This window comes from Trichomonas vaginalis, chromosome I, assembly GCF_026262505.1.
Source record: "Trichomonas vaginalis G3 chromosome I, whole genome shotgun sequence".
In the NCBI taxonomy this organism is placed as follows: Eukaryota; Parabasalia; order Trichomonadida; family Trichomonadidae; genus Trichomonas; species Trichomonas vaginalis.
Window position 1 is genome coordinate 18,652,890 of NC_067203.1, and position 26,808 is coordinate 18,679,697.

A 26,808-nucleotide genomic window follows, 5' to 3' on the forward strand; every position below is an offset into this window, starting at 1 on the left:
AAATTTCACTGCATAAAAGGAAAAAACCTGCGCGAATCGGGATTTGAACCGAGGTCTTCGACGCCTTTAACGAGGTAGCCCATACCACTGAGCTATGAGCCGCTTGCATATTCACAAAAATAAATTGTTTTCATGAGTTTTCTACGATGTTAGAAAAAATGTTATTTTCTAATATCTTCACATTCAATACTTTTTCAGCACTTTTCCGTAGTTATATATGAAAGACAATTCGAGATAAAAGTCATAGTACAATGGAATAATATGTTGCACACCATTTGTTGTGAACCAAACTTGAAAGTCAGAGAAACTGTTACTAGGTGGTTCGTAGAATTTAGAAGCAAAGTCATAAAAGTCCTTACCAATACATAGAAAACTATTGTTGCTTGAACTGAAACTTGCATGACACATAACATTTTGAGGGTCAAACACGTTTCTATAAACTGTCAAATCTGCTGGTGGAAGTATAAATTTAAATGGACCATCTGGTGGTAATGGTTCGTTCTGGTTTAGTAACCGAAGAAATTGTGCCCAAGAACGTTTGTCTACTTTCCAAAATAAAAACTCTGTATCTCTTGGAGGGTTAATTTCAATCTTTTGAAATGAAACGGTGGAGTTCATCTTGTCATATTCTAGTTTCAGATAGTATGTTCCATTTAGTAAAGAGTCGTATTTTTCTTGAAATTCCCAATAATATTTGTTCATTTGAGTTTGAAAGTCATTTAGAGTTTTCTCAAGACTTTCGTCTGAACGAACTGTAAAGATTCTCATTTCGTCAAATTTGTCTATTAGACCATCAGAACCTTTATACTGCCCATGAAAATATACTGCGAACATAAATGCGTTAGTTCTATTTGAAAACAAAACTCTTCTAAATCCTATTGCCTTTGCATCTGAAGGACTTTGAAGCCAACGAATTGGATAGTCAAACCTGTATGTTCGGGATGAAATTTCTTCATCTGAAATAGTCCTACCAGCATTTGTAAAGATATAGTCTAACGGTTTTGTATCTGCTACTTTTGTTCTTTGTTTTTCAACCTGAAGCATTTAATATATGTAAAAATATATTGTTTTAAAATGGTATGCCATTTCATATTTCTCATCTAACAAACAAGTTTCCCAACGGTCTTCTCCAACAAACTCAGCGTACATTTCAAATAAAATAAAAAAATATTTTTTTCTTTACTTTACATAACCGCCTGCTGCCATAAGTCTTTGACGCCAACCCATACCAGCTAATGAAGGTTGACTTGGTTTAGTTTCCAAACTAAACTTTGGTTTTGGTTTATCTTCAGTTTTTGGTTTTTCTTCTTCTATCGGTTTTTCGTCACTTTTCGGTTTCTCTGATTTTTCCCCACTTGCAGGAACAGTTGTGTTGTCAACATCTTCATAAATATCATATGTCATTTGTTTTTGTTTTCCTTTCAACTTTTTGTGTTTGTTGTAAAGTTTAGAATATTTCGACTCTAAGTCAATGAGATGTTCTATAATGAACTGTTGGTCAGTGAAGTAAACTTTTCCATCTGTTGTCTCGAAAGCTCCTTCAGACTTCAATATTTTATTTGTGAGAGTCTGTTTCTTTTTTGAGATACTAGCCGTTCCATTTCTATGAAAAGTGACTTTATAGTTAGGGTTTGTATTTCCAGACCTGGCACTTTCTATTATTGAATTTTTCTCTTCATCTGTAAGTTCTTTGACAGGTTTTGACAATGGTTCTGAACTTTTTGTTTGTGGTGTCAAATCTACCGTTTCAACTTCTTCGGTCATTTCATCTCAGTAAAAAATTTTAGTTTGGTTTGTTTTCAACTGGTTGTTTAGGTTTTTTAAGTCGGTCTAAAACTTCCTGAGGTATAGGAAGAACTTGACAAACACGTTGTGTAACTGCTGGAAGTCGACAAATCCATCTTGAACCCATTTGTCTCAATGCTGTATTGTTCATTTCATCTCAATAAAAAACTTTACATTCCCCACGTTTGAGGCGGTTGAGGTTGGTTATTGTTTACCCACTGTTGTGCATGGTTATATCCTCTGTTAAAGAATCTTTCACCTTGGTCCATATAGTGTCCTGCTTGGTTATAGTAGTCATTTGCTTTGTTATAATAGTTTCCTGCTTGTCTTCCTACATTGTCCATCCATCCTTGAACTTTTCCTCTTGTTTCAGGATTTGGAATAAGATTTGCTGCATCTCGTGCTACATCCCAACCTTTCTGTACAGTTTGTATAATAGGTTGTGCTTTCTCTTTAAGTATACCTAATGTACTCAAAATCTTCCTTCCAACTCCAAATACACCTCTGGCTATTGTTCCCACTGCGGGCAAAAATCTGGATGCAACTCCTGCTAATGCGCCAAATAAACCCATTTCTTATGGGTTAAAAAATGACGAATCCAAACAAGGACCCCTATGTTTCTAAAGCGACAAAGAAAGCACTCATGATAAAAATCTTTAGTTCAACACCAAATGCTTGGTTTATGGATATCTTGGAAAACATTCCGAGAGTTAGAACAGATGGACCACCATACTGGCTAATATTTGTCGGTCAAAACACAAGATACTGTGAAGCCATACCATTACAGTCCAAAAATATTTTAGATGTGAAAACTGCTTTGACAATATTCGTTGACAAATACCATCCAACAAAACTGACATCTGACTGTGAAAGTTCTTTCAAATCAGATGATGTAAAAAACTATCTGCGTTCAAAAAATGTAAACCAATATTTCATTGTCGACCAAAACCATTCTGCTCTTGGTGTCATTGACGGTTGTATAAAAATGTTAAGAGACTTAAACCAACCACAAGGTGGTGAAGCAAATGAAATGTCATATGACGACAAATATAGACACTTCTCCATGGCAAAGATGAGACAAGTTTTAAATATTTACAATAACCGTAAACAAAAAGGTTTGGGAAACCACTCCCCTGAAGAAATGAAAAACAACCCTGACTTAGAGAAAGACTATATATTTAATAATTTAGTCAAAAGAGACAAACAAGAAAGAATGCCGGGCTTCAAACTTCAGAAAGGTGACAAAGTAAAAATAGAAATACCTAAACGCGACCCATATGAAAATACTATTGACTATGACAACAATGGGAACCCGACAGGTACTCACATTCGTGTTCGTAAAAATAGAAGAAAGTATACAAGAGAATATTATGAAGTTTTAGGCAAACATGGCAAAATGCACACACTGCAAGCAGAAGATAAAACTACTATTGTCAGACCTCGTTTCAAACTTGTCAAAGTTCAAGGTGGTATACTTTCAAAGACAGTTCCTAACAAATATAAGACAACTCCTGACGAATATGCTAAAGAAGTTGAAAATGACGACTAAGCAATTCTATACCATGCGTAAACTGTCATGTAAGGTGGCATGTATTCTTTACTTTGTCCCGTTGTTTGCGTATATCCTGAAACGAAATGTGTATGGTTTCCTCCTCCCTCAGTGTTACTCCAGTAACAATCTATAGCAAACTTAACGTTGTCTTTAACATCATATCCTTTACCTTTTGTCATTGCTGACCAATCCCAATATCTATGCTTATGCCAACCTGCTTGAGATGTACTTAAATCTATGTAGTGACTATGTGCAGGTAAATTTTCACCTGAAATCGTTTTACTTCCACCTGTTTCCTTTGAAGAGTTTGCACAATACAAAAACCTGTCGACTATTTGAGTCCAAGTTCCAAAACCTAAAACTGTTGAAGGATTTGTTGAATTCATTGACGTATAAATAGAGCCTATAGGATATAATGTTTGAAGCATTTCTGTCTTTAATGTTTGAAGCTCTGTTTTGTCTGCTTTCTTGTCATATAAATCTTGAGCAGTGAATTTAATATTATGTTCATCCTTCATGACATAAACATCTTTACATCTAATGTTTCTCATCGTCGTTATGTCGTCATCCGATGTTAAACCTTGTGGAAAGTTAGGAGGTTTACAATATATTGCATCCCCACCAGTTTCTTCAACCGTTCCTTCAATACTTTCTATAGCAACAGTTGTAAAACTTGTATGTGTATGGTTCTTGTCTGCTTTCTTCTCTAACTCATCGTTAACATAAGTTTTATCTGCTTTAAGGTCTAAACATCCTGAAACCCATCCTGTATCGGCTTTAGTTTTTAAAATCTTCGATGTCCGTTCATGGTACCAGTCAACCCTTTCTATAATTTCTTTATCTTTTTCATCCACATATTCCTTATCCGCCTTCTTCACTAACACACTAGCCATAAGTCCCTTATCTACCTTATTTTCAAGGCTAACGTTTAAGTCTGTTATTTCAGATATAGAATGTATATGAGTCTTTTTAGAATATTCGTTTTCAGCTCTTGTCACTTCACTTGACATTTTATTGTCAACATATGTTTTGTCTGCTAGTTCAGGATGAGTATGTTCTTTTGTTGCATAAGCATTGTTAGCTCTTTCTTCTTCTTTTGCTATTGCATCGTCTACATATTCTTTGTCAGCTTTGTTGTCAACATCTGCTTTCAAAAGAAGTTCATTTATAGGTTTCTCGTTTAAAGTTCCTTTTGTTGGATTTATACAGACAGTATGGTTCTTATTGTCTTGAAACAGAAACTCATCTGTCATTGGGTTTATTGTCAGTTTTAAGTTTCCTTCTTTCAATGACTCAGATATCTTAGAATAGTTTGAAAAGTTTGTTGTGTTCTTATTTAGAGCTTGCATAATGAGTTGTCGGTTGTGTTGTATTTCTCTCATAGACGCTGTTTCATTTGACATTTTTATTCTAGATAAAATATGCTTCCAATAGAAAAAGAAAATTCAAGAGTTGCTACAACTAAACCATTAGATGAACTTTTTACTAATGTCGGTCAAAAGTTTGAGACAGAGACCGTAAAGCATGAAGGCTATCGTTTTGACTACCCATTAAGATGGCTAAGAGACCCATCTGTCACAAAAGCTATTGGCTTTCGTAGAATGAAGTTCATTTCAGAAGCCATACATGGTTTCCCATTTACGGTCGGTTTTGAAGTTCGATACTATAACAAAGAAAAACGTATGTATGAGAAATTTGAACAGGGAAAACTTTTACAAGTTAGTTTGCTTGTAAACTTAGAAACAACTCTTCAAGCTTTTCAAGAAAAAATAAACGACATCTATATCGAATATGCAAACCAGTATAACATTGACGAGGGAGAGTACCATCTCGATATTATTTATGACAGGAAAAATGCAACTGTTAAAATCAATAAAATAGAAGACCTTGGAGAAAACGTTTATATTTCTACAAAATATAACAACTTGGCATGGTATAGATTTATGAGGATGTTAAATCAGCCTGCAGCATATCCAGTACACCCAGACTTTTATGAAGTCGAAAACCCTAATGGAACATATGAAAATGTTTTCGACCAAGATGCTATTATTGTTCATGCTTCATTTTCTGGCGCCCAAAACTCTTTCTTATGCTTGGCAAATGACTTTTACGAAAAACCTACAAAGTTATACGAACCACCAAGTGGAAGTATTTCAGACTTTCAAGTATGGTTTACTACAGATGGAAGAAAAAGAATAATTCCATTATACCATGCGTTTTACTTAGAACTTAGTTTCATATACAACTACTATCGAACGGTAAAAAATATAATTTTTTAATACGGTTGTGGTGTTGGATTTGGTTGCCAACTAGACTGTGGTGCAGGTTCAGGCTGTTGTATAACAGGAGCTTGCTCTTCTGGTTCAGGGTCTTTAGGTATAATACCAACAAACTGACCTACCCTTTTACCAATATTTTTGACTCCGTTCCAAATTCCTCTTCCTACGGTTTTTATTCCATTCCATATACCTCTTCCAACTCTTCTGAAGAAGTTTCCAATACTACTGAAGAAACCCATTTTACTATATGTAAAAATCTAATGTCCGCCTAGTCTCTTACGTTTCCTGTTGAGTTCCATAGCATTCTTTAACTGGAGCTCATACATTCTGTTTCTCCTCTGGTAGAAAACATATTCTGGGTCAACTCCTGTGTTCGCGTCATCTGCATAAAGTTGTTTATATCCGACTTCAGGGTTTGTATAAAACTCTTTCCATCTCATATTTGCATACCATGGTGGCAAACCTAACGCAGCGTCATTTGACATGGCAGTTTGCATTTGTACATCTGTTGGCACTTGACCATAGTTTGCCATTGCAGTTTGTATTCTAACTTCATTTGGAATATTCTCTGGGTTTGGTTGTCCAGGTTGCTGTGCATTCGCTAAGTTCTGTGCGTCCATTTAATATTAGATAAAAATATCTCTTACGAGTACATATACTGAACATTTGCAGGCATTGGTTCATCTTCATATTCTCTGTACTTTTCTGCCACGTCAAATAAATAAATGACACAATGGAAAAAACCTAAAACAAGTAGTCCTATTTCAAACCACATTTACTTACTAATAAAATTTCTTTATTGTGACACTTTCTCCAGTTTATAGGACCTCTCTCATATTCTATCTTGTCATATATAAACTCATAGTCATGTATGTCCTCTAACCATCTCATAACGGTTTCCAAACCACTTTTATCGGATGTAAAGTAAAAGCATGGACAGTTATGTAAAACGTCTAAAGTTTCTAAAGAGTCTCTCAAAGTCCAGTCTACTTGGTATTGAAAATCCCATGTGTTATAGAACGGCGGGTCCACTATAAAGAAAACATTTTCCTTGTCTTTATATTTTTCATACAAATCTGTCCAATGACATCTCACAAACTCTATACCCTCAATATATTTTTCTATGTCCTCTTTGAAAACATTTGTATAGTTAAGATATAAAACTTTTGACATAAGTGTTTCAATGTCATGAACTCTTATAGAACCACTATATAATAGTCTAGCAGATATACTATCCCAGTCTATATATTCTGCTTTTTTCAAAACCTCTCTCACAATATTTTTCTTATCTAATGGTATACGTTCCATCTTACCTATAGGTATCTTTTCTTTTAACTCTTTCAATATTTTGTTTGTGTCTGGTATATGTTTGAGACGGTCCATATAGTTGTCGAAGTCATTGCATATAATCTTTGAGTCTGGGAATATTATATGGCACAAATGGGATATATAGAAACTTCCACCGAACAAATCTACAAATGTTAGACCATTCGGTAGTTTCTTAAGTTCTCTCAATATAATATCTTTACATCTACTCTTATTTCCAAAGAACGGTAACGGTGGTTTTGTAAAATTCATTTATATATATATAAAAATGTTTTTACCTGAAAAGTGACAGAAAAGTGACAAAACATGTACGAAGAAGTCTTGACAAAACATTTTACGAAGAAGTCTTGACAAAACATTTACGATGAAATCATGAAAATTCAAGAGGTGAGAAAACAGGTGAGAAAACAGGTGAGATCTCACCTCTTCACCTAAAATATATTTTTGTCTGATTTTACGAAGAAGTCTTGACAAAACATTTACGAAGAAGTCTTGACAAAACATTTACGAAGAAATCTTGACAAATTCAAGAGGGTAGAAAAGAGGTTAGAAAAGAGGTTAGATCTAACCTTCTACCCTAAACATTATTTTTGGTCATTTACACTCATTACGATGAAGTCTTGACAAAACATTTACGTTCATGTTTGACAAAACATTTACGAAGAAGTCTTGACAAAACATGTACGAAGAAGTCTTGACAAAACATTTACGAAGAAGTCTTGACAAAACATTTACGAAGAAGTCTTGACAAAACATTTACGAAGAAGTCTTGACAAAACATTTACGAAGAAGTCTTGACAAAACATGAAAACATATATAATTTGTGAAAAGCGACACATTATATATAATGTTTTCGACCCAGAAGACTAACAATTTTCCGAATAAAAAACTTCATTAATATTAAACATCATCAGGGCTAGAAGGCACGAAGTGCCTGGAAGCCCCACTACCTTTTTTTTTTTTTTTTTTTTTAAAATAAATGTTGTTAAACCAATTACTGAAATAAAAATTTTTTCATCTGTTGAAGAATTTAATGACTATTATGCTAATAATAAAAAATTATTTGAAGAATTGACAACGTGTAAATTGAATAAAATGTTTAAAGTTGATGGATTCAAAATTTCAAAAATAAAAGGAGTGGTTAGTTTGAAATCTATTCCTCAATCAAGAATCACCTCATTAATGAAAATTGATGATTTAACAAAAAGAATAGAAGAGATTGAAGAAAGAATAAATCAAATAATTGATATCATAAATTCAAATAATCATTAGTTTCTTAAAGTTCAATGTTGATTCTGAGACATGAATTTTTAAAGTTTATTTTTTTATTTTTTATTTCATTATGGTAGTGAATCTTTTACTCATGAAAATAATTATTTCTAATTTCTTTTACTCTCTCGTACATACTAGATTTGAAGAATTCAGAACTTTTACCATAATCTCCTAAATGTTTTCTTATCCCCAACGTGTGCCAGTTATTATATGAAACTGAATAAATTTTATCTTTATCTTTACACCTTTCATCACTTCCAATATATTTATATTTCAATTTTGATTTAGCATTTTCATATTCATTAACGTTTAATAATTCACAATCTTCCTTTTTAAATAAATGTTTAAGATATTCAGGATTTAATACTCTACGTTTATATGCTCCTAACTTAGTTCTAAAGGTTTTTCTACAAAATTTAGGAATTCCATCCTCTTTAATGTCATCAATGATTTCCATTTCATTATTTTCAATTTCTTCTTCTCGTTTATGAGGTCTTTGATTATGACTCCATTGATTCCATGAAATTAAATATTCTTTATCATTATATTTATACCTCATTAGCTTATTTTGGCTTTCATATTCATTTAATAATTCACAATCTTCATTTTTAAATTGAAGTTTAACCCATTCAGGATTTAAACAATGTTTAATTAATCGCGGAATATCTGACATCATCTATATATAACTTCTTTTATAAAAGATAAAAAATAAATTATTTTAAAATTAATGTTAATTTTTTAATGCGTTTAGTATATAAATATATTTTAATGCATCGTCTATATATAGATGCAACAAAAAAAGTCACACAACCCTTCCTATCCTACTACTTTAAATTTTTCAAAAATTTAATTTAGTTTATTGAAAATACGAGGGGAAAATATGTAAAAAGTATTAATATTAACATTTTTATTAACAAAAATCCTGTAATATAATATATGAAATAAAAATATAACAAATTAAAAATAAATCAAATTAAGAATGAATTCTCCTACTAATTTTAATGTTACTGCTGTGATGTCTTTGGAGATTGTGGAGATTGAGGTGATTGACCTTGATTTTGAATTGGAGCTTGGCCATACTGTGGGCCATACTGCTGTTGGTACTGCTGGTATTGTTGGTATTGCTGATATTGTTGATAAGCTTGTGGATTTTGAGAGTATTGTTGCTGATAATGCGGATGATGTTGGTAATGTTGTTGGTTCTGTTGCTGATAATGTTGTTGGTTGTATTGCTGCTGGTAGTTTTGTCCTTGTTGCTGTTGCTGAGGATTTTGGTATTGTTGTTGATATTGCTGCTGATATTGTTGCTGATACTGGTATTGTTGGTACTGCTGTTGATATTGTTGTGGTTGTTGGTATTGCTGGTACTGTTGATACTGTTGGCGTTGATTATGTCTTTGATATTCTGGAGCTCTCATTGTATTTTCAACTGTATGACGACTGTGGTATCTTTCTGCACGCTGAAGTTCTTGGAAACGGTCAACTGCAAGCATCAGACCGTAAGCTGTCATCTGATTTTGTTTCAGATACTGGACAACAACTTCTCTATCTTCCTGGTTGATCCATATCTGTGTCTGGTAGAGTAATGTTCTCAGTTCTTCGGAAGTTTTCGAGTTAATGATCTCTTTTGTTTTATCGTTCATTGAAAATTATAAAAAAGTGCCGTGTTTACCACTTCAAAATGGATAATTTTATCAATAATTACGGCTCTGCTTTTCCTTTTGCTATTCAACCAGTACCAGAACGAATCACAACAAGTGATTTATCTATTTCAATTGATAAAAAACGAAATAAGAAATTAAATAAGAATGTATTTCCTAAAATATACAAAATTTCAATATCAACTTTGGATCATTTAGATATATTTAACGTCCTTTTTCAAATTAAATCAGATAACATAATCTCTGCATTCAGTTTACCTACTGAAATCGATACTTTATATATTGAAGCTAAAGATGACTTCATCATTCACAAATTACTTGATAAATATAGAATCAAATCTGAAGTTATTTGTATTAGTAACATAGAATTTGTCTCAGTCTTCTGCGATTTTAATATTTACTCAAGATTATTACCAACGCAAATTGTTAACATCACAGATCCAACATGTAAAAATGTAGGTCAAGTAATATCACTAAGTACCACACTTAAGAAAGCAATCCTTAGAATTTGGCCAAAAATTGATTATAATAACGCAAAAACTCCATTTAGAATGAATAGAAGTATAGATCCCGAGCCATTTGATAGAGAAAGACTGGAAAAGGAACTTCATTATTCCCTGAAAACTGAGTTTATTGAAGTTAATTATCATGATCAATATAGTAGAGAGACTGCATACTTGTGGAACAATTGCCATTTTATTGGTCCATATCAAATAGTAGAATTACCAATAGAATTTCTTAAAGTATTCTATATTCCATCGAAATCTGAAATTGATCGATTTCCAGAACGCGCTGAATTCTCATTTAACTCCTCGTTAAAGACATCAAAAATTGGAAGTATCCTAGGACATAAACCTCCAAAGGATGAATCCCCTAAAATCGTTGAATCTCCAAAAATACCAAACTCAATTTTTGTCGGAACTAATCAGAACTATGGCAATTCGAATGGTCCAAGCCAAAACAATGAACTTGACTCTCTTGTAGCGCTATTTGAAAAAAATAAAAATTTCATGAACGAATCAAAAAATAGCTCTACTGGAAATTCAACAAATCCTTTTACTAATTCATCCAATACAAAGAATTCTTTTACTGATACATCTAGTGCAAAGAATTCTTTTACTAGTTCATCCAATACAAGGAATTCTTTTACTGATACATTTAGTGCAAAGAGTGAAAAGGATGAAAAAGATCAAAAACAAGTTAATTTCTTAAAGAAGTTGAACGAGATGATTCCAAATGAAGATATAGTAATTGATTTAACAAATGATGAAGAAGATGAAGAAATTGAAAAGAATAGAAAAGCAGCTGAAGAAAGAAAAAGAAAAGATGAAAGAAAGAGAAAGAAAGAAGAAGAAAAGAAAAGAGAGGAAGAAGAAAGAAAGAAACAACAAGAAGAAAAGAATAAAAATATGTTAGTACAAATACTTCGATATCAAGAAGACAAAAGAAAGAAGCAAGAAGAAGAGGAGAGAAAGATTATGGAAGAAAAGGAAAGGAAAAGGAAGGCAGAAGAAGAAAGAAAGAGAAATGAAGAAATAGAAAGAAAGAGAAAAGAAGATGAAGAAAGAAAAAGAAAAGAAGAATTAGAAAGAAAGAGAAAAGAAGATGAAGAAAGGAAGAGGAAAGAAGAATTAGAGAGAAAGAGAAAGGAAGAATTGGAAAGAAAGATAAAAGAAGATGAGGAAAGAAAGAGAAGGGAAGAATTAGAGAGAAAAAGAAAAGAAGACGAAGAAAGAAAGAGAAAAGAAGAAATAGAAAGAAAGAGAAAAGAAGATGAAGAAAGAAAGAGGAAAGAAGAATTAGAGAGAAAGAGAAAGGAAGAATTGGAAAGAAAGATAAAAGAAGATGAGGAAAGAAAGAGAAGGGAAGAATTAGAGAGAAAAAGAAAAGAAGACGAAGAAAGAAAGAGAAAAGAAGAAATAGAAAGAAAGAGAAAAGAAGATGAAGAAAGAAAGAGGAAAGAAGAATTAGAGAGAAAGAGAAAGGAAGAATTGGAAAGAAAGATAAAAGAAGATGAGGAAAGAAAGAGAAGGGAAGAATTAGAGAGAAAAAGAAAAGAAGACGAAGAAAGAAAGAGAAAAGAAGAAATAGAAAGAAAGAGAAAAGAAGATGAAGAAAGAAAGAAATTGGAAGAAAAAGAAAAGAAGAGAAAGCAAGCAGAAGATAATCTTAAGAAACTCCATGATAGCTGCATGATAGAAATAGAAAATAAAAAGGAAGAAGCAATTGCTGAATTAAAAAGAAAAACAAAAGAAGCTGAAGAGAATCTCGAAAAGAGAAAAAGAGAACTGGAAGAAAGAGAAAAGAGCATTGCAGATAAAGAGAAGAAAGTTAACGACATGCAAAAGATAACAGAAGAAAGAGAAAAGAAAATAATAGAGAAAGAAAATCAAATTGAAAATAAAGAGAAGAAACTAAATGAGAGAGAATTTAATTCACCAAAGACATTTAATGATGAAAATGATTTGAGAAGTCTTCTATTATCAAAAAAAGAAAAGAAAGACAAAGAAATCCAAGATTGGCAAAGACAAATAAAGCAAGATGAAGAGAAGAAAAAAGAAATGGAAGAGCAACAGAGAAGAAAACTTTGTAGAGAATTAAATCAAAACTTATTTTATCAACCCAAAAACGATGACAATCCCTTGAAACCTAAAAAACGTGACAAAAAATGCGTTGACAACTTTCACAATAATCCAAGTGAAAAATCATCTTCTAATATCGTACGAGCTGAATCAACTTCAGCAGTTATTCCACCAAATCCTATTCCTCATGTTCAACCAAGCCATCCTTCAGTGCCTATTCATCAAAATCATCTTCCAGTTCCTTCTGTTGATCAAAACCATCCTCCTGTCACAGCAAATCAAAATCATCCCATTGATTTCAGCCGTGGAGATTATGTTGAAGGAACAGTTGAGAAAAGGAAATTAATGTTCCAAGTTATTGGTGTAGATAATAATGGAATTGCACAGTTAGTTTCAATTAAACAGAATTTATACATTCCTGCAAATGAGCTAACAAAAATGAGAACTAAACCAGTAAAGGCAATTTCAGTTCCTAATTCGGATAATGGAACAAGGAAACTTCAAATTGAAAGATCATTTGATTTCTCGCAGCCACTTCTTCCTCAGAAATATGATTTCATTACTTTGCTGGAGAATCACAAATTATACTTTGTTAGAGGAATTGATAAAGAATGGATTCATCTTTTAGGCATGGATAACATAGAAATAAAAATTGGAATAGGAACAAGTTATATAATTAGGGATCATTCGCCAGAAACCAAAGATAAAAATGGAAATATTCTTAGAGAAAATTCAAGAATTCGATCAAATTACTCTCAAGAAGTTGGAGCTGTTAAAAAGATTTATGAGAATTATATAATTATTAGGTATCAAACATGTTATTATGCGGCAATCTCTAATGAGTGCCTTGCTACCCCCGTATATCGCTAGCATTATATAAATTTTGTCTTGTTTGTTTGTAATGAATACTTATTGTATTAAAATACTTAACAACGTTTAATGTTATACGAGTCTATCCTTTTCCTGATTTAATCATCTGAATAATACCATATTAAAAGTCTAAATTTAGGATTTTCCAGTCCATCAAAGGTAAATGCATATATTTTTGTGATTATTGTTACTCAAGTTCAAAGATTTGATTCAAAATTACGTAATTTTTCTATTTTTTATCGTTAAACGCAGTATGCAACAGAAAAGGCAGGCCCAAAGTGCTCCGCCACAACAGGAACCTCCGATTAAACTTCGCCAAATACCCCCTGAACTTATTCAGAATTGCACAAACGCAAAACCTGAAAAATACAAATTTAATAATTCAAATATTACGGAAATACAAAAATATATTCAAAATAAACCTCCATATGATGCTGAAAAGATGAAAACAATATTAAATTCAATTGAAGAATTACAAAAAGCTGCACAAACTATTTCAAAATCTGAATACGGAAATATACCATTAACAATAACAATTCCTCCACCTCCTAAGCCAAGTAGTGTTAATAATTTCATCAAAATTAATTCATCATTAGTTGAATTAGCGAATAAAATTTGCAAATTTGATCATAATCAAAGTTATAAAGGTTCACTTCAAATCAGATCAAAGCCTGCAGATAAAAAGTCATACACTTCTTCCAAAGATAAAATTAAAAAGAAAACTCCAAAAGGAAGCGGTGCATCTAAAAGCGGCGGAAATACATCACATATTAAACCACCAGCAGGCGGTAATCCGAATGCTGCTGAGCCAGAAAACTACGATTTCAAAGAAGTTACCGCAAATGCAACTGTCGGACCTCAGAAGAACGTTATTGTTAAATTACAGAACCAATCAACAGTACAGATACCTCCAAACCCTCCAATACCAAATCCGGCCAAAGGAGAGTGTCCGTTTGCATCTATGTTTAATAGCGAACTACAGCACACTCTTCTTAAAGGTCTTAAATGTCCAGTACCTTCCCAGTTCAAGAGCAACTTAGAGAGTTATTTGGCTCCTTCTGTTATTAATGTAAGTAAATTTGCGAAAGAAACAAAAGAGAAAAAGGCTAAAAAGAAATAAATGTTAAATTATGTTGTAATTGATCTATATTTTTACCAAAAATAAGAATCCATCATAGAAAAATTTTAATTATTAAATTGAAAGTACTTCTTAATCAATGTAATAGATTGCGGAACGCCGTTCTCTCAGTTTGATATGTTTTAAGGAGAAAAAAAGTTTTAATAAAAAATATATTTACATATTTAACGAGAATCAAAATGATTTATTTGGATAACATGCCCAAATGTGTATGTAATATATAAAAACGAGTATATAAGAATATAAACCATTTAACATGATAGAATTAAAAATTAGTTTTCAGGAGCAGGAGCTTCAGCAGCCTTCTTCTGATTATAGATTTCTATAGCGCGTGCAAGTTTGCTTTTTTCGTTTCCAGCTGTTCTGAGAACCATAATATCTCCGTTTGTTTCTGCTCTGAGGCATTTGAGCGTATTTGTGAGATTGTGAAAAGCACAAAACTCTCCAATGTAAGATAATGCATCCGCTGTTTCGTCATTTGGTGTATAACGCTTAACTTTTAAATCTTTTGGTAATTCGTTGTTTTCTTCCATGCTTACAAGGGTTTCAATGACATTTGCCTTCATCTCAGCCTTGATCTTGCGAAGGAATCTAGTTTTCTCAAGTCTTTCGGCCGCTTGTGTGTTTATTGTATTCATTAATGAATTTCATATTACATGTCAGTTCATGCAACGTATTTTACAATTCTTCATATTTTGAAATTTCCGTATTGGGAGAGTATTTATATGCCTTAGTACCAACTGACATTCATTTCGTTCTTTTTCTTCTTGTTTGAAGATCTTTCTTGGGTTTGTTGTTTTCTTCATTCATTTAATTGAAGTGATTCAGTTTCTTTATTCCTTTTTTGATTATAATTTTGAATGCTGTTTAGTTCGGTTTGAAGTTTATGGATTTTTTTTTTTTTTTTCTCTGTATTATCAGACATTTCACCCTCTTTATGATTAAGGATGTCGTTTTGTTCCCCCGGGGGTTGATTGCGTCCCCCAAGTGGGGGACGCTGGGGGACAAAAATTGAGAAGCTTTGTTTGATGAAGTCAGAGTCTATTTGTAAAGTGTCAAAATAATTATTGATTACTGAAGTTCAAATATTATAATATATACAGCACCTTGTTAATATTTAAAATACATTTATCTAGTTTTTGTTGAATTTTCTTGCATTTTCAGAGAATTGATATTTAATTTTTCTTAAATTTTAGCTCTATGAGCTTTGTAATGACATGATTTTGATTTTTATTAAAGATAATATATTAATCATTAATAAAATCAGGAAAATAAATTTCCCCAAATCCCCCAATCCCCCATGGGGACGCGGCCAAATATACATTCAATTTTGAATGTCCCCCAGTCCCCCATGGGGGATTGGGGGATTGGGGGACAAAAAGTGATGCTCTATGAAGAGTCGATGAAAGGCCAGGAAGGGGCTCTGTTGTTTCTATTCCAGAATTCAAACCAAATTTACTGTTATTGGTGCTTTCAGCCTAAATATTTACATAATTTAATTTTTGAATCAGATGAAAAACTAAAGCGAATAGTAAATATCAGTATACATTATTAAGATTTATAAAAACAATACATAATTAATGCATAAATTATAAATTGCATTTTTCAAAATTGGCTTAGATATATCATTTTCATTAAAATATGAACAGCCTAAGTCATGATTAAAGAGTTATCCATTTATCAGACACAATAATAAATTATCTTCATACATTTATAATTTTTGACACTTTACAAATCATTTTTGACGCTTTACATGTCCCCCAGAGTTCGAAAATTATTTGGTCGAGTCCCCAAATGTCCCCAAGCGACATCCTTATTATGATGTAAAAAGTGAAAGATTTCATTTAGAATCCCGAGTTTCATGTATTTTTCGATTGCATTATAAAAGTTTTCAATATAATCATTGATATGAGCTGCAATGAATTCAAAACGTGAAGTCGTTGATTTCTTTGATGAAATTTAATAATAACAATAAATGCTTTTTGTAGATTTCATGTTGAATAAATCATATATTATTGGAGCGGTGAGAATATAATGCAGCAGAATATAATTTTTTGTAATTTCATTGAATTACGATATGCAAAAAATATGTTAATAATGATAAAAATAGTTTTATTTAGTAAGATGTTTCCAGAAAAGATGTGTAGAAGGATAACGTAAAGATTTGAGACTTAAAAGATTCTTCGAAACGTGTGCAATATGACATGAAATCATTAGTTTTCGTGGAATTCCGGAAGAAACAATCATTTTAAGATAATCTGTGGATGTGTTCTCAATAATAAGAGGACATCGAATGGATTTGCAATCATGGAATGCATCAATCTCAACATCTGAAACTGAAAGTGGGAAATTGATGTATTTGAGATTTAAACAGTTGTTGAATGAATGATCTTCAATAACAGAAACACTGTCTGATGTAATATTGATTTTCTCAATGTTGTTGCTGGAATTGAATGAATAACTACAGATAACATCGCAGCTAATGTTGAGTTCTTTATCTTTTGATTCACTCAAATGAAAAATAAGTTCCCATTTAGTATTGTTTTTGTAGTATAAAGTATTATCAATACATTTGTATTTATCTGATGAAAAATTACTGATATTTGTAAGAGATTCGCATTCTGAAATAGAATTAATTGAAAAAGTATCAAGTGAATTTGTTTCATTGAATATAATTGATTTTAGTTTCTCACAATAAAGAAATGAATAATTGGAAATAATTTTAATAGACTGTGGAATTTTAATACTTTCTAATGAAGAACAATTTTCAAATGATTTAATTCCAATCTCCTCGGATCCTTCTTGAATGGTAACTTCTTCTAAATTAGTACATCCACAAAAACATTTATATGGAATATTTGAGATATTAGTAACATTCTTTAATTTAATGCAATTCTCAAATGTATTATGCATAACAATCAAATTTGGTGAGGAAAATGTAAAATTTTCTAAATTAATACAATCTTTAAATGATGACATTCCTAATGATTGTAAATTATGAAATGAATAATTAAATGATCTTAATTTTGAACAATTTTTAAATGCATCATTTTCTATTTCAATGATTTGAGAATCTTTGGTGAAATAAAAATACCAAACTGTAGAATTTTCAAATGCTTTTTCTTTGATTTTTGTAACAGAATTAGGAATTGTAATACTATAAGAAATTAAAGAATAGTAAGGATAGTATCCCAATATTCATAAATTATGGTTTGATCGGAATCCATAATCAAGCAATTTGGTGTAATAATAAGATTTGATTTATTCAGATATGAAATTGAAACGTCTGTATTTTCTCTAATTGAATCACGAGAAAAAAGAGTTTTGCAAGTGAATGATAATTTGATATATCCAACATTTGTTGTAATAAAATTAGCTCCTGTAAAAGTCATTGATGAATTAGGGAAAATAATTAGTTCAAGTCTATAACAATAATCAAATGCTTGATGACCAATGTAATCTAATGGACCTAAAAGAGTAACATTATTCAAATTACAAGACATGAAAGCAAAATGTTCAATCCTTTTCACATTTATTGGGATTGTAATTGTTTTGATAGATGATCCATAAAAGCATCTTTCTCCTATAGTTGTGACAGAATTTGGAATTTCATATCCTGTTTTGTTTAAAATAAAAAATAAAATACTTTTATCTTTTGAATAAACAGCATTTCCATCTGTTGTTAAGTAGTTATTATTCGGATGAACTGAAATATTTGTTAATTTTCCATCCATAAATGCATATCCATTAACTTTAGAAACTTTTTCTGGAATTTGAAACGAAGTAATTGCAGTTCTAGAAAATACATTCAATTCTAATGAAACTAAATTTGATCCTTCCTCAAAAGTAACATTTTGTGGTTTAGAACAGTCATAAAATGCATATTCATATATTATTTTAACAGATGCTGGTATGATAATACTTGTCACTTGATAATTAGAAGCAAATGCAAAGCGTTGTATTTCAATGATTCCCTCTGGTAAAAGTATCTGAGTGACATTATAGCAGGAATTAAATGCTGAAGAAGATATTTTTTTAAGTTTGGTGCAGGATGATAGATTTATAATAGTAAGATTTCGACATCCTCTAAAACTATTCTCTCCAATTGTTGTTAAATTAGAATTTTCTCCAAATGAAAATGAAGATATAGTTTTGAGATTGTAAAAGCATTTATCTTGGATGATTTCGCATATGGAAGATATTCTAAGGTTTGGTGATGGATCATTAACTTTTGTAAGGATTTTCCCATCGCTTGAATAACAATTTTTGTCAATATCTTTGTAAAGAAGTACTAAAAATGTAATCATAATGAATTACTCAGGTATACCTTTTTACTTACGTCTTTGTTTATGATAATAAATTGAAACTAAAATAGAAATCATCGCTTGTTAATCACAAAACTAATTTAAAAAAAATTGAAAGCAAAAAATTTTTACATCTCTCTCAATTGAAACAAACCCTTGACATTATTTTGTCAGAGGTATGCTGACTGGAATAAGGTTAATTTTTTCTCTTAACGTCATTTTAATGGCCACGTCTAGAGCTAAGCATAACATTATTTTAGAAACAAGTAAAGTCATTCGAAAAAGCACTTCATATATTATGTTTTCGATCGTAACAATATAGATGTTTTCGCTTTTATACAAAAGATTTATCAAATTTATTATCATATATGTTATTATTCGTTCATCTTTACGGAAACGCCATATCATTAAGAAATTCGCATGGGAGATTACTCAAACGTATATGTTAAAATCCTAAATTATTAACTTTTTTTTGTACAGGTGGTTTTCCTTGTAATAGCTATAAAACATATAGATTCATGGTAAGTATCACCTTTAGAATAGATTTATTTAAAAACTATCAGCCAAAAAAAAGTTACCCGTATATTCAATTACTGACTTATTCAAAATAGCAAAATTAATAATACGATAATGATTTATAGCATCATGGTATGCATAATGTTTAACTATTTAGTATGTCTTATAAAATTATTATTTTATTTTATTTTTTTTTTATTATTAGGAATAAATTATCTTAATACTAGTAAATAGTTCACACATTTATGTAATTTAGATATTTTTGCTCAGAAAGCCTAATTGATTGGTATTAAGGGTGCGCTAAAGCCAAACTTCCCCTATCGTCAATTTTAAAAAAATGAAAAAAATCCTTGTACTTTAGGTACCTCGAAAGATTTATTTTTTGAGAAAAAATAAATTTCGTGATTTATGCTAGGTCGATCCTGGGCAAGCAATATATATAAGAATTTTATTGAAATCATGTCACTATTTCTAAATTTGAATTTTATCTCTTCCAAAAAACATGAATTATGAGTCATCGTACTTATTATAAGATATTCTATTATGTGTTTATTAAGATTTAGTATTGTGCACTAAATTTTTATGTATAAATATCAAAGAATAAATGCAATTATTATAAAAAATCGTCTTAGAGTTTTCTATACTGAAATATGAGTTGTCTGTAATATATCAAACAAAACGACATTATATCCAATGAAAATATATCAAAAATTAAAAATTAATCGAAATTTAAGGTTTTGGAGTTTAATTTAGTAGACCTTATCTCGCAAAATTGCATTTGCTAGGATTGTTGTGCATATTATCATATGGGACAATAGCTATTACCATGAAATCAGATAATTTAATTTAAAATTATGAGCACTTCAGCAATAAAAATATAATGGTGCATAATTATTTTGAACATTTAATATATTTCAACAATAAAAATGGGGTATTACTCACAATTTTTTGGCTTTAGCGCGGGGTAGGATTAAAACAATACCGTTTATTAAAAAACTAAATATTGGGTATTTTTATGATTTTAAAGCAGTAATTGAATACCCTTTATACAAATCTATGAACGCGCTAATTTGTTGTAGAAAATATTAACCAGATAAATTTTTTTTTGAACGCCGTAGAAAAAACTAAAAAAATCGAAAAAAAGCATATTTTAGCCAAAGTTCCTCATTATACAAGATAATGATTTGTGATCACTTGTTTAAAAATAGAAGATCGTGCATATATGCTTTTAGTCCAAAGACATCTAGAATAAATAGCATCAATAAGAAGGACAGATCTACATAAGATTTCCGTGTAAACAAAACATTTTGAGAGAACTCATAGAAAAATTGAGAGGCTTTAGCGCACCCTTAACTCATCATTTATTCGCTCATTGAGAAAGTATTATTAAAACATGCAAGATATGTGAGATTATTATAAACTTCGGATTACAATCTGAATGGTTTAATTTCAATCATACTTCATGATGATTAATATAATATTTTTATTCATTATTGTAATATATGAAATTTAAGCATTAATATTATTTCAGAACTTAAAATAATTAGTTTTTGTCGATTCATAATTCAAATAAATCAGCTAAATATGTAAAAAATTTAAAAAATTCCAAAATGGCAAAAATAATCTGAGCATAAAATACAAGCAAATTACTAGTGCATTTTCCTCAAAATTGGCTGATAGTTTTTCTTGCATGTTCATACAAACATTGCTCACAAGCATGCATAGAAGCTATATTCAAAATTTGGGGGCATTTGGCCTGTATCAAGGGTAGTCAGCATACCTCTATTTTGTCTTTAGGTTGTCGCTTCTGGTTGATATACTAGAATTTTTGATGGAATCCTAAAGCAAAAGAGAGAATCCTTTCCAGGTAAATCGTATACTTTTACTTTGATTTATATAGGTGACTTTTTTTTTTTTGATGCTTTTCTTCTTATTTCGGAACTCTTTATCAGAATGGTGGCAGTATAATGCAGCTGAATATCAACTGTACGAAAACAATAGCTTCAGACATCCTATTTTTGCAGTCTGTACTTCAACAAGATGTCCACATTGTAAAGGTCTTCCAGAAGCTTTACATGCCTATTCAGATATGGTTGGTAATAACACAAAAGTTGTTTTCACAAACATTAACTGTGCCGAAACTAGTTTTTGTCCAAGAGTTCCGGTGCGTGGAGTTCCAGCCTTTGTTTTAATCAGAGGTCCTGATCCAAAATATTGGGTTCAAACATATGAAAGGAACTTTTTAGGATGGGGCAGGTTTTTAGAGCAAACAGTCAAAGCTCATGCAGTAGAATTAACAAATCCAGCAGATCTTTCACGCGAAATTACGAAAACATTTAGAGGGTCTACTACATTCTTCTTATCAGTACCAGAAAACGATGCAGCTACTCTCAAAGCATATAAAAGAACTGTTCCTGATTATCATCCAATGGGATGTACATTTTTATATAAAAAGGAAGGCACTGTTGCTAAAATCACAGCTTACAGATCTCCAAACTGCTTTATTTCTAAGGAAATCACTGCAGATGAAATTCCCGATTTTGTCGAAGCCAATAAATACTCATCCTACCATCATTTCACGAGACACGAGCTTACCATGGCTATTTCTAAGAATATTTCCGTTTTTGTTACAGTGGGCCAAGATAACCTTAATCAAGAGCAACATTCAGCTCTCGACCAATTATCCACAAAGCACTGCGGAAAGATGGAATTTGGATGGGCAGAAAAAGAATCTGACAACGATGTAATTCATTTCTCAAAAATGTCGGGAGATGATGTTCCTTACTACTTCTCAATGAACCCTCGTGAGAAGTGTTATCACATACAGAAAGGATTCCCTTCGGAACCAACACTCAGCCAATTTATGCAAAATACATTTGAAGCGAAACAATGTAAGAAGCTGCCTGTGGTTCGCTCTGGATATAAAATAGCAATAACAAAGACTGCAGTGATTGCTGCTGGCATAATTGTCGGAATTTTATGTATTAGCTACTTTATATGGGAAATTTCAAGAGATAGTCCTCTGAAATTAGAGTAATTTATATATATTTTATTTTATAGTGTGTTATAAAGTGTTTTTTATGAGATATTATTTGAAAATAGATTTTTTTTATTTAAATCTTTTAAATCCTTAAGGACTGAACATTGAAATAACAATCAAGTTCCGATTTTCAATTCTAAAAACAAAATCTCCAAAATATTTTAGAAAAATGAGATTTTGTATCTAAATATTGACTTAAACATACAAAATCATGCATATTGAACAATTTTATAGTAAAGGATGGTAAATTGACTAAATAAATAGAGATTTTAATTCTTTACAAAAAAAAACACATTTATTTAGGAAGGATAGAGAAGAACTCGGTATTTCCTCCTGTAATGAAGTCCTCAAAGCTTGAGTTTGTCCACTTTGCGTGTGGAGATTCAACAGAGGGTGGAGCAATAAGAATACTTGGAATGAAAATGGATGCCTGGTGAATAGCCTCTGGATTGTAATCGAAATGAGCTGCTGAATCTAATTGTCTGGCCATAGATGCGCATCCCATTGCTGTTTGGCAAGGAAGAATATGACTTGGTTCAACAAGTCCGTTCAATCTTTCTGAAAGAAGCTTTTTAGCGAGTGCGGCTTCGTCCTTGTCCTTAACTATAGCAAAGACAAAGATGCAAGTTCTTTTTGACAGAATTTCAAGGGTCATGCGAGTTCCATTGCTAATGTTCCAGTTTTCATCAGCTAAAACATAATTGGCTGTTATTGTGACGATTGGTTTTGTAGTGATTGTTGGAACAGCATCTTTATTTTGTTCTTCGCTTTTAGATCCTTTGCCACGACTGATGAAGAAAAAGTATATTATTGCGGCAATGGCCAAAGGAAGAATGAATAATATACTATCATTATATTCACTCATATGAAAAAATGAAAAAGAAATTTTCTGACAATTTTTGTTTACATGTCAAAAAATATTAAAAATATCATATTTCTTATTATTGCGACCAAAACATTAAAAAGCACTCATCAATCAGCTCTTCTTCAATTTACATAGAATTGAAGAAATCAAAAAATTAAATATTGAATTTTATAAGATATAAGTAAAAATAACATATATAAAAATATTTTAAATTAACACAAAAATATAAGGTATATTGTTCTCATTTCATTCCTAAAGATATCTTTCCTATTTCAGATAATTGACAAATACTGCAAAGATTTCCTTTTTCATCTTGTGAAAAAGTGCTCTTACAGAATGGACAAATAACTTTCTTAGTAGATTGTATATATTTCAGAGATGAACAACAAATTTCTTTCTTTGGAGAGAAGTCAACATCCAAAGAGTCATTTAATTCTGATTTGCTCAAAACCGATCTTGCCTTCTCAAATTGCGATGAATTTCGTACTTCATCTGGTAAAAATTTCAACAGATTTGAAGCAGATAAATTGCATTTCATTCTAATACATGTATTGAGTGCTGTTTGTGCCGCAAGAATATGATGTTCTGTGTTCATGTTAAGCATACTCATCATTAATGAGAGTTCTAAGTGCCTTTTTGGATCATTTTTCCTGATTTCATTTGATTTCACTCCAATTTCCATTGCTAAGCAATACGTTCTGCATAAGTATATCATCTGACTTGTCTTTTCAATGTCATCAATCGATAAACTCAATTTTTGTAATGAATTTCTGAAATAATACAATGCAACAGAGAATTTTCCAGATTTAACATACGAGAAACCTTCTTCTATTTCATTATTAATAACATATAATATATCTACAGGCTTAACAGGCAACTTGATATTTTCGACCGACATGTGACATGAAATATAAAATTCTGTAAAAATTTCTCTCAAAGGAATTGGATTTTTCAGGCCGATTAAATCCTTCAATTCAAACAAAGCATCAGAGAATTTTCCGCACATTACTAATGATAAAGGAGACATCATGTTATTTGTCCATGATTCTTCGATATTTCTGCCACGTAAAGGAACGATTTGATCGCCACTTTTTGTCAAATTTTCGGGAATCAAAATTTCAATGTTTTCTGTTTGCCATCCATCACTTTCATCAACCAAATCTTCTTCTTCAGAAACTTTCTCATTTATTTGAGTATTTTCGACAATCACTTTCTTTGGCTCAACAGTTGGCCAATTATCTAAAACTTTTCTGTCAGAAATTTCTGAAGGAATAACGGTTTTTGCAATTTCAGATAATTTAGGAGATTCACTTTCTAATAAAGCGGAAAGAGTATTTCCATCATTAAGCCATATAGCTATTTGCATTTTGAGGTTCAAATCCTCTGTTTTTGCCATCAAATCTTTGAGTTTTGATATTTGGCCGGATATCAAATAAATAAAAGCAACTTTATCAGTTCTATTTGCTTTTGAGTAGTATTTCTCTGCTTCCCTGAATCTTCCGCAAATCAAAGATATTTCTGCCAATTTAACAACTTGTTCTAAATCTGACAAATCCAAAAATCTTTCCGCGGATGAAATGTCAAAACTTTCAATTGCCATTTCGAACTTTTGCTTTGTGTCTTGACAGAGTTCTTTCGCAACGGCCGGAAATCCTTTTTCCATTGCAAAATAAGCATTTGAATTTGACATTGAAATTTTGTTAGAAACCGTCAACATTTTCAATGCATCATTTTGATCGTTATTCAATAAATAGTTTCTAAACAAGCACTCACTCAAATCCACTTCCAATGTTTCGAATGTTGAGTCCGGATGAATGAAAATTGCTTCTTTTTCAAACAAATCCAACAAATAAATTTGTTTCGGAAGACTTCTCAAAACTCCTTTTTCTCCATTGTTTAATGCATACATCAGATATGTTTTTGTAGTGTAAACAAAGATATCTGAGTACCATACACCACTTTTTGGTGCTTCGTTGACAGCAAATTTGTCTGAGAAATCAAATTTCGAAATTAAAATTTGATCTTTTGTCAAAACCGCAATTTTTCGGTTTTCTTTATTCAAAATTATATCTCTGCAATTTTCAACATCTGTTTCAGCAATTACTTGTTCTTTATTGAGATCGAACAACATTATCTTTGATTTATCACATAAATAAACCGTGTTATTCATTCCAGAAAACATTTTTCCGTTGAAAGGAATTCTGACAATTTTTGCATCTTCATCTTTTCCAATTTCTCTTATAAAGAGTTGGTTGAATGATACAGACATGTAACAGTATTTTGTTCGGCTTAAGAATGTTGCTGACTTGCCATCTTCCATTTTTAACTTTTGATTCGATGTTCCAAGTTCTAAATCAACCAAATAGAAGCTGTTTTGATAATCTATCAATAAATAATTCCTTGATTGATTGAAAATCAACTTTCTTGGCTTCTTTTCTGGAATTTTCTTTGTATTATTTTTGGATAAACACATAACTACGTTTGTTTGGTTTTTAATGTCATATTTCCTGATCTGTTCATCATTATAATACAAATAAACACCAGAAGAAATCCTTAAACTTGCAGGACGGTTCTTACAAATTTTCAAAACTTTAAATCCGTCATTTGAAGAAGCAGCAATTAAAGGAAGGTATGGATGAACTGATATTGACCAAAACTTTGTTGGATTTGTGTAAGTATCGATTGTTCTGACTGAATCTTGTTTTAATAATTTAATTGTTCCGTCTTCTGAACAAGAAACAATTATTTCGAGTTGCGGCATGAATTTTGCTGCTGATATAGTAGAAGTGTGTGCATGAACTGTTGCAATTTCGTCTAGTTTTTCGTTCATTAACATTAATTTGTTATCTGTTGTAGAAATAATGATTTTATCTTGTGTGGGATGCCAGGAAGCCATTGTAATAGCACATCCGTTATCTTGTTTTTGGGCTTTTGGAAGTACATCGAGGAAATTTATTTCTTTTGGTTTGTTGTATTTAGATTCTAATCCAGAAATATTCCAGACCATGATTTTTTCGTCGTATGAGCCTGTGACTATGTATGGCTTTGATGGATGGAATGATGCGGTCATTACAATCATGTCATGTGCTGGAATTGAATATAATAATGTTTTGCTTTTGTAATTGAATATTTTAACTGTTTGATCATCTGATGATGAAACTAGTAAAGGTAATTTACTGTGGAATTGGACTGATCTTATGTAATCTTTGTGGTCATCAAATCTTGTGATGCAATATCCTTTGATAAAATCATAAACTCTAACGCATCCGTCATCACCACCAGATGCAAATAAAGTATCTGTTGTATGAAAGTCAACTGCTCTTACAGGACCGAAATAATCTTTATAACGTTGTATTTCTATGCCATTTTCGTAATCATATATTGCAATATTGCCCGAAAAGAATGAAACAAGTACCCAAGGGCGTTTGTTGTGAAAGCAAATACCCTTTGCTTTGGATCCTTCAATCTCAAACTTTGTTTTCATTCATAAATGAACTTCATTAACCTGAAACCAATTAGATAATATATAATAGATATCTGTGATACATATAATTTAGTCAAAATATTACTGATTCAAAATTCAAGATGTAATTTTTGCTACAATATAGTTCGGTGAAT

The 26,808-nt window shown here is 31.2% G+C and overlaps 17 protein-coding genes across 17 annotated transcripts, besides 1 other annotated feature; 4 read left to right on the forward strand and 13 right to left on the reverse strand.

Annotated features, from left to right (window-relative positions):
* Positions 1-7,914: part of a mobile genetic element that runs on past the window's edge.
* TVAGG3_1009100 (uncharacterized protein) lies at positions 184-1,044 on the reverse strand (the record flags this gene model as incomplete). The annotated part of the gene is made up of 1 exon (XM_051254515.1): positions 184-1,044. One exon carries the CDS (start codon positions 1,042-1,044, stop codon positions 184-186), a length of 861 nt encoding a protein of 286 aa, XP_051080089.1.
* Positions 1,180-1,764, reverse strand: TVAGG3_1009110 (phage tail repeat-like family; the record flags this gene model as incomplete). Its single annotated transcript, XM_051254516.1, has 1 exon — positions 1,180-1,764. The coding sequence occupies one exon, from the start codon at positions 1,762-1,764 to the stop codon at positions 1,180-1,182; it is 585 nt and encodes a 194-aa protein (XP_051080090.1).
* TVAGG3_1009120 (uncharacterized protein) lies at positions 1,784-1,936 on the reverse strand (the record flags this gene model as incomplete). Its single annotated transcript, XM_051254517.1, has 1 exon — positions 1,784-1,936. The coding sequence occupies one exon, from the start codon at positions 1,934-1,936 to the stop codon at positions 1,784-1,786; it is 153 nt and encodes a 50-aa protein (XP_051080091.1).
* Positions 1,956-2,357, reverse strand: TVAGG3_1009130 (uncharacterized protein; the record flags this gene model as incomplete). Its single annotated transcript, XM_051254518.1, has 1 exon — positions 1,956-2,357. One exon carries the CDS (start codon positions 2,355-2,357, stop codon positions 1,956-1,958), a length of 402 nt encoding a protein of 133 aa, XP_051080092.1.
* On the reverse strand, positions 4,280-4,740 carry TVAGG3_1009140 (phage tail repeat-like family; the record flags this gene model as incomplete). Its single annotated transcript, XM_051254519.1, has 1 exon — positions 4,280-4,740. A coding segment is annotated over one exon (461 nt), but the record flags the coding sequence as incomplete, so codon positions are not given.
* TVAGG3_1009150 (uncharacterized protein) lies at positions 4,759-5,479 on the forward strand (the record flags this gene model as incomplete). The annotated part of the gene is made up of 1 exon (XM_051254520.1): positions 4,759-5,479. A coding segment is annotated over one exon (721 nt), but the record flags the coding sequence as incomplete, so codon positions are not given.
* On the reverse strand, positions 5,613-5,855 carry TVAGG3_1009160 (serine threonine-protein phosphatase family; the record flags this gene model as incomplete). Its single annotated transcript, XM_051254521.1, has 1 exon — positions 5,613-5,855. The coding sequence occupies one exon, from the start codon at positions 5,853-5,855 to the stop codon at positions 5,613-5,615; it is 243 nt and encodes an 80-aa protein (XP_051080095.1).
* On the reverse strand, positions 6,376-7,194 carry TVAGG3_1009170 (phage tail repeat-like family; the record flags this gene model as incomplete). Its single annotated transcript, XM_051254522.1, has 1 exon — positions 6,376-7,194. The coding sequence occupies one exon, from the start codon at positions 7,192-7,194 to the stop codon at positions 6,376-6,378; it is 819 nt and encodes a 272-aa protein (XP_051080096.1).
* A 1,056-nt stretch (positions 7,915-8,970) lies between the features above and the next one.
* On the reverse strand, positions 8,971-9,857 carry TVAGG3_1009180 (uncharacterized protein; the record flags this gene model as incomplete). The annotated part of the gene is made up of 1 exon (XM_051254523.1): positions 9,219-9,857. The coding sequence occupies one exon, from the start codon at positions 9,855-9,857 to the stop codon at positions 9,219-9,221; it is 639 nt and encodes a 212-aa protein (XP_051080097.1).
* Positions 9,858-9,895: 38 nt separating this feature from the next.
* TVAGG3_1009190 (stress response protein NST1 family) lies at positions 9,896-13,327 on the forward strand (the record flags this gene model as incomplete). The annotated part of the gene is made up of 1 exon (XM_001330678.1): positions 9,896-13,327. One exon carries the CDS (start codon positions 9,896-9,898, stop codon positions 13,325-13,327), a length of 3,432 nt encoding a protein of 1,143 aa, XP_001330714.1.
* A 251-nt stretch (positions 13,328-13,578) lies between these two features.
* Positions 13,579-14,457, forward strand: TVAGG3_1009200 (uncharacterized protein; the record flags this gene model as incomplete). Its single annotated transcript, XM_001330679.1, has 1 exon — positions 13,581-14,447. The coding sequence occupies one exon, from the start codon at positions 13,581-13,583 to the stop codon at positions 14,445-14,447; it is 867 nt and encodes a 288-aa protein (XP_001330715.1).
* A 132-nt stretch (positions 14,458-14,589) lies between these two features.
* Positions 14,590-15,411, reverse strand: TVAGG3_1009210 (uncharacterized protein; the record flags this gene model as incomplete). Its single annotated transcript, XM_001330680.1, has 1 exon — positions 14,738-15,103. The coding sequence occupies one exon, from the start codon at positions 15,101-15,103 to the stop codon at positions 14,738-14,740; it is 366 nt and encodes a 121-aa protein (XP_001330716.1).
* Positions 15,412-16,577: 1,166 nt separating this feature from the next.
* On the reverse strand, positions 16,578-17,444 carry TVAGG3_1009220 (ribonuclease inhibitor domain-containing protein; the record flags this gene model as incomplete). Its single annotated transcript, XM_001330681.1, has 1 exon — positions 16,578-17,444. One exon carries the CDS (start codon positions 17,442-17,444, stop codon positions 16,578-16,580), a length of 867 nt encoding a protein of 288 aa, XP_001330717.1.
* Positions 17,445-17,632: 188 nt separating this feature from the next.
* Positions 17,633-18,772, reverse strand: TVAGG3_1009230 (ribonuclease inhibitor domain-containing protein; the record flags this gene model as incomplete). Its single annotated transcript, XM_001330682.1, has 1 exon — positions 17,633-18,772. One exon carries the CDS (start codon positions 18,770-18,772, stop codon positions 17,633-17,635), a length of 1,140 nt encoding a protein of 379 aa, XP_001330718.1.
* Positions 18,773-21,203: 2,431 nt separating this feature from the next.
* On the forward strand, positions 21,204-22,322 carry TVAGG3_1009240 (thioredoxin-like family; the record flags this gene model as incomplete). The annotated part of the gene is made up of 1 exon (XM_001330683.1): positions 21,204-22,322. The coding sequence occupies one exon, from the start codon at positions 21,204-21,206 to the stop codon at positions 22,320-22,322; it is 1,119 nt and encodes a 372-aa protein (XP_001330719.1).
* Positions 22,323-22,594: 272 nt separating this feature from the next.
* On the reverse strand, positions 22,595-23,201 carry TVAGG3_1009250 (peroxisome biogenesis protein 22 family; the record flags this gene model as incomplete). The annotated part of the gene is made up of 1 exon (XM_001330684.2): positions 22,621-23,190. One exon carries the CDS (start codon positions 23,188-23,190, stop codon positions 22,621-22,623), a length of 570 nt encoding a protein of 189 aa, XP_001330720.1.
* A 226-nt stretch (positions 23,202-23,427) lies between these two features.
* TVAGG3_1009260 (coatomer family) lies at positions 23,428-26,682 on the reverse strand (the record flags this gene model as incomplete). The annotated part of the gene is made up of 1 exon (XM_001330685.1): positions 23,432-26,674. One exon carries the CDS (start codon positions 26,672-26,674, stop codon positions 23,432-23,434), a length of 3,243 nt encoding a protein of 1,080 aa, XP_001330721.1.
* Positions 26,683-26,808: the final 126 nt, after the last annotated feature.